Consider the following 6,810-nt stretch of genomic DNA (forward strand, 5'->3'; position numbering starts at 1 on the left):
GGAAGTGATAACTAATGTATTACATTTATCACAACTCTTTATTGACTTTGTATAACACGACTCATTAGTTTCATAGATACATTCACCAACACTCAACACATATTCTTTATCACATAAATAACATGTCGAATTAATTTGTGTTTTACAACCATTTTTGTTAATTTCAGTTATATTGTTTTCGTAGTCAAAATGTGTTTTTTCCGTGTATGAAATTGTGCAACCCGTGTTGTCAACAGTAAGATTATAAGGCGTAAAGCATTTTTTACATCTTTGAACACCCTTTTCAATATCACAGAGTTGACAGTATGGAATTATATCATAACAATGAACACAACTTGTATAGTTATTTGAAATCCATCCATCCCCACACTTTTGACACGTTTTGTATGACAAAATTGTATTACCAGAGCAACTTAAACACTCTTTGGTGTTTTGAGAACATTTGGAACAATTTGATGATATATTTTCACATAAATAACAGTTGTTTAATTCTAAATAATAACCAGTTTTACACTGTTCACAAATACCCAAACTTTCATTTTTATTTGTAAATTTACATGAATCACAGTTTTCGTTTTCAGAACAAGAAATGCATGTATCTCCAACTTTTTTATATCCAGAAGTACAATTAGAACAATTTCCATTTGTTTTAATACAATTATCACACTCGGAAGAACACTTAGAACAATTAACAATTCCACCCAAAGAATAATAATGGTCGGGACACTCTCCACAAATACCATTTTCAAGTCCATACCCTTCATTGCAAGTCAAACAGACTCCACTAATTTCGTTACATGTTTTGCAATTGTTTTTACAGTCATAACAATTCGATTTTCCACTTTCATTTTGATATTTTAAATTGTCACAAACTTGACAATTTGAATCCAAAGAAAAGTGACCAACTTCACATATTTCACACACTCCTTTATTGATGTATCCATACCCAGATATACAACGAATACAATTCCCATTTGTTTTGTCACATTCGCTGCAATTTGTAGAACATTTTAAACACATTGAAGACTTGGGAAGTGAATAAGAATTTTCATAACACTCATAACATGTAAAAAAGTTGTCCAACGAATAGGTACCAGCTTTGCAATCTTCACATTTATTGGAAAATGTATTTGAGTATGTTCCTTTTAAACACCCAATGCATTTAGTGTTAGAATATATGTAACCAGGTTTACATTTGCATTTACCACTTAATATATCACACGTGTCACCACAATTTGTATCACATTTCTTACACGAAGATGACCCTTCAATATTAGCAAAATACCCCTTTACACATTCTTGACAAAATGTTTGACCAATTTCATCTGAATAAGTTCCCTTTGGACATTGAAAACATTTGCTGTTTGAACTGTAAAAACCAGATGAACAAATGACACATGTATTATTTATTATACCTGCTCCGTTGATACATTCAGAACAGGTTCCGTTTGTTTTGTTACAACTTGTACAAAGTGGATTACAGGGTTCACATCTTGTACTTCCAGTTGTATTTGAAAATGTCATATTTTTACAAGCAATACATGTTGTAGACATATTAGATTGTGAATATGTTCCGATATTACATCTAATGCATTCCATATTTGATAGAATCGAACCAGAATCACAAGATGTACATTGTCCATTTGTACTATTGCATGTTTTACAAGTTGAAGAACAGTTTGTACATTTTGTTGACCCTTCTGTAGAAAAAGTGTTATTAAGACAAATATTGCATCCGGTACTACCAACATTTGAGTAAAAACCCGCATCACATTTTTGGCATTTGTTTTGGTACAACCGGTAACCTCCAGCACATTTCGTACAAATTCCACTGGTTTTAGTACATTCCAGACAAGTATCATTTGTACATTTCGTGCATGAAGATGAACATTTAAAAGAAAAATATCCATTATCACAATTTAAGCATTCTGTACTTCCTGAACCAGAAAATGTTCCGGCTTTGCATTCATAGCACTTCTCAGAATTGTAATTTTTATTGTAATAACCAGGGAGACATTGTGTACATGTAGAAGCTCCACTTTTTGAGTATGTACCAGGCCAACAACTGTAACAATAAGTATTACCTTGACCCGAAGCATATGTTCCTGCTTCGCATTGATAACAATTTTCCCAAAAATCATATGTTTTATAAGTACCCGGCTCGCATGGAAAACACTTTCTATACCATGCATTATAATAATACCCAGGTCTACAACTATTACTATATTGTCCACATACCATCGTTGTGTAATTTAATATGAAAACAACAACTACGATTATTTCAAAACAAAACTTTTTATGATAAAGAATAATCATAACTATTCTCTAGTTTTTGAGATTTTAATTGAAGACTAAATAATTGTATTCTTTGATTTATAAACAGTGTATTATTGTAGGATAGTTGTTTAAATTATACAAATTATACAATTTTATAACATTGATATTTTTTGATTGATTTGATAAACCAAATACCTTGGTTGCTATTTCTATGTACATTTTAATAAGTTTTAAAATTAACTAAAAATAATAACATTTTTTTATTTAAAAAAATGTTCTAAAAATTTCGTTATTTCGAACAAACAATGTTATTATTTTATTCAAAATGTTATTTTTGTAAATACTAATTATTTTATTTGTTATAATAATAAAATTAAATAACTTAACAATTTGTTTCAAAACATTACAACAAGACGATATAAAAAGTTTTTTCTCATTAATTTTTATTTGTGATTTGTACAAACTTCTATTATCGTACAAACAATTTGGTTGGAATGTTTGATATGTGTTTTATATACAGATACAGGAAAAACCAGGGACCAAATCAGGGTCGGCCAAACGATCATGTTATTAAAAAACTTAAAAAACTTTAAAATGGTTAATAACATTATCATTTTTGAAAAACAAAAAGAAAATGACAAAACACAATTATTTATACCAAAAGATAAAATGAAGAAAAATAAAACAATAATTTATATTAAACACCAAATAGTTTTTAATTTACTTTAGAATACAACAATCTAAATATTTTTTGTGTTGATTTAATTGTACACCAAAACCATTCAATTATAAATTATACATGCAAATAAAACTTATTCAAAGTTACTCTGATAATAGTTTTCAATTCAATGAGTAATTATTATTTTGACTGATTATTATCATATTTAGAATAATCGTTTTTATCAAGAAAAATAACTAAAGATAAGTTTTACAATATTTTGAAAGTAATATGGTTTATTCAATTCAAAAACTACATTGTTAGTTTTGTATTATTGCAATAATAATAAAAATACTACAATTTGATTGATTCATTGACACTTTATTTTAAAAGAGACGTAAATAAACAAATCTAAACATGTGTTAATAATTCATATTCACTCGTGTTTTGAAAAATTATATATTAATTGAAAAAATTAAATTTTATGTCAAAAACACTCAAGTTGTTTATAATAATTTTTGTTATTCGGAAGTATCTTCTGTCTTTATAAGTATTATAATTTGTGAATAATGTTATTTAATTTAAATAACTTTGTGACACATAGTTTCACGTGCTTTTTACTTTTCAAAAATTGTTTTTATAAACCAAATTTTTACAAATATATTGATAATTTGATCACACAAAAAATTGTTTTAAACTGTTAACTATAGTTTAACAAATTTTTAAAAACATTTTTACACAAAAAAACTTTTTGAATATTTTGTTGACAATATGCTAAAATTAAAAATGAACTGACACGTATTAGAAATTGCCACGAAGTTGTTTAAAAACTGGACCTTGGCCGACCCTGACCAAATCATAAACCAGGGACCAGACTAAATTAAGCTGTTTTATTTTTGGTATAAAGTTTTCTTGTTAAAGTAAAATACCAAAATAATCGGGGTTTTGGAAGATATGTTGGTTTATTTTTAAAAACCAGGGACCAAGTATTAATAAACACACTATTTTTCAAATAAAATAGAAAAAACTATAAAAAATGAAACTCTTAATTAATCATTCAGAGTTTGTTAATGCCCAGCCAAGCCAAAGTATAGTTTGTTCTTTATATTGATTTACTTTAGTTGTTTAATACGTTTAATAATCATCAATCATTTACTTTATGTCTAACATTCCAATAATTCATTTATAATTTTTTTATTTTCATGAACCGCATGAGTCACTTTTAATACTGAACGAAAAGTGACTTATTGAACCAACCGATTGAATAAAGAAGAATTCATTATTATCTTTGAAAAAATGAATGAATGGTTGTGTTGAAGTTGAACATGGTTGAACAAAAGAATAATATTTTATAATTAAATAATAATAAATAATAATAAACTTACTATTATAACTCACATTAAGCTGTTGTTCATTCATACTTTATACAACACATTCATTTTTTTTCATCCCGAAAAATAATTGTTATTAAGACCAAATAACAAGAAAATTACACATTTATTTATATATTTTAGCCCGTTTCATTGTATAAAATCCGCTTAATATTCAATAGCTAAAATTAGTCTGGTCCCTGGTTTTTCCGCTATCTGTACAACTAAAATATCATAACATTAAGTATGAAAATAACAATACACATTTTGGTTTTATATTTAATAGATACGGGTAGGGTAATTTAAATCGTAACAATTTGTGTATCGCGGCGCATTTTCGTGACGTGGCACACCAAAAAAACAAAAATAATTATTTCTTATTTTTCTTTTAGATTTACTTTTTTTTGTTTGGCGGGGAGTAATGATAAATTAATAAATTTAAAAAAAATAATTGTTTTAAAGTAAATGATAACAAAAACAAGTTTTAATGATAAAAACTTGTATGACAATCAACTATGTAACAATGAATGGTGATAATAAGATAATTCACTTATATGACCACCAAAATTCATATGATTCAATATAACTGGCGTTTATTTAAAAATTATATTTTAATCTAACAGTTACATTGAAAAATAATAACAAAATAAAAACATAATATATTTAAAAAATTATAAAACAACTTGATAGAATTCACATGTTAAAAATTGGATTTTTGGCAAAACCAGTTATATTTAAAATCAAATTATTTTCATTTAAAATCTTTTGAGTACAATTAAAAACAATTGAATTGTGTTAAATTTTTCATTTCGATGGTAAAAACTGTACAAATGATAATAGAAAGAATAAAGTTCTAAGACAATAAATTAAATAAAGAAATGTTAAAAGACGCAAAAGTGTGTTTTACAACGTTGAAATTATTAGATTCACCTTATATCAATTTTTTAAAAAAAGAAAAATGGCATCAAGTTGATAAAAATTTAACATATATACTAAATACTATAACTTATAATTATTTTTATTAAAATTTAATAACTTACAAGTGAAAAAAAAAGTTAAAACAATATATTTATTCTTTATTGTTGTAATTTAACAACGCTTAAATAATTTATTATATAATAAAGTTAATAATTTGTTTTTTGCAAAAAAAACTGTACAACTTCTATATTCCAATTCCATTTTGAATTGGCAGACACTAACCACAACACAATTTTTATACAAATTAACATTTCGAACAAAAACATATGTCAAAAAGTATTATACAAATTATTAAATTAATATCTTATTATTATTTAAATCACAATAAAAAACTATTTAAAAAATAAAAAGTTTTTTATCGACATTTCATTATCAATATGCAACAAAATGTTTGTCATTATATAATATTTTAAAAACGCGTTTATTTGTGTTTTATTAAATATAATATTATCACAACACTGTATTTTTTAACACATTTTTTGAAATGAAATTAAAACTTTAATAAATAAAAATTGGCTTTTTCGATATTACCATCGTTATAATTTTTCTTATTATTATAAGTTTAAAACATCTATTAAATTTGTGTCAAATTTAATTTAATATCATCATGGCTTTAATTCATAAACACAATTATAAAATTGTATACATTTAACCTAAAAAGTTTTAATGTTAATAGTTATTATTAAATGTAATATATAAATTCGATTCGAAGAACTAATACTAAAAAAATAAATTAATTACAATATGATGCATCTGTTTTTATTTATTTTCGACATCTTCTTTTGAGATGTTGTGTTGTTATTTTTGACATTTGCTCTGATGTCTCTGACCAATCCCTGAAATGTTTCTGTGATGTTTGTATTGTTCTTTGCAGAAGTCTCATAAAACAGTGTTTTCCATTCATCTGCAACCTTATTGGCATCTTGAGTAAACACCTGTCTGTTTGACTCCAAATCACATTTGTTACCACACAATGCAATTGGGATGTGTTCACTGAAGTCTTTGTCAAGAACTTTGTACAATAGTTCTCTGAATGTGTTTGCCTCGAAAAACGATGTTGTTGATGTGATTGAGTAAACTATGACATATCCATCGCCAGTTTTCATGTATTGAAATTGAAGTGCAGAGTACTCATCTGATCCTGCTGTGTCTAACAAGTCAAGTGAGACCATTTCGCCATCAACATTGATGCTTGTTTGATACGAGTCTTCAAGTGTTGGATCATAGATTTGGACAAAGTGTCCTGAGACCAGCTGCATTGTGATTGCTGACTTCCCAACAGCACCACCACCAAATACAACTATTCGAACTGTTGACATGTTGATTTGGTTTAGCAGTGATGTTTAACTTTTTTATTATAATGTAATGTAATTCATTATAAACAAGGTGAGGTTTGTATTTATAAAAAATCAAAATTTATAAAATTATTGAATAAAAAGTCGGGACTATAATTGTTAATAAAAATATCAACTTCACCATTTATTTGCCTTTTAATATTTTTTTTGTTAATAATAAACAATAAATATA

The 6,810-nt window shown here is 26.0% G+C and overlaps 1 protein-coding gene across 1 annotated transcript; it reads right to left on the reverse strand.

Moving 5' to 3' along the window:
• Positions 1-6,020: 6,020 nt before the first annotated feature.
• On the reverse strand, positions 6,021-6,602 carry EIN_116600 (hypothetical protein; the record flags this gene model as incomplete). The annotated part of the gene is made up of 1 exon (XM_004261262.1): positions 6,021-6,602. One exon carries the CDS (start codon positions 6,600-6,602, stop codon positions 6,021-6,023), a length of 582 nt encoding a protein of 193 aa, XP_004261310.1.
• Positions 6,603-6,810: the final 208 nt, after the last annotated feature.

Source organism: Entamoeba invadens, assembly GCF_000330505.1.
Source record: "Entamoeba invadens IP1 unplaced genomic scaffold scaff_1105074724893, whole genome shotgun sequence".
NCBI classification, from domain to species: Eukaryota; Evosea; order Mastigamoebida; family Endamoebidae; genus Entamoeba; species Entamoeba invadens.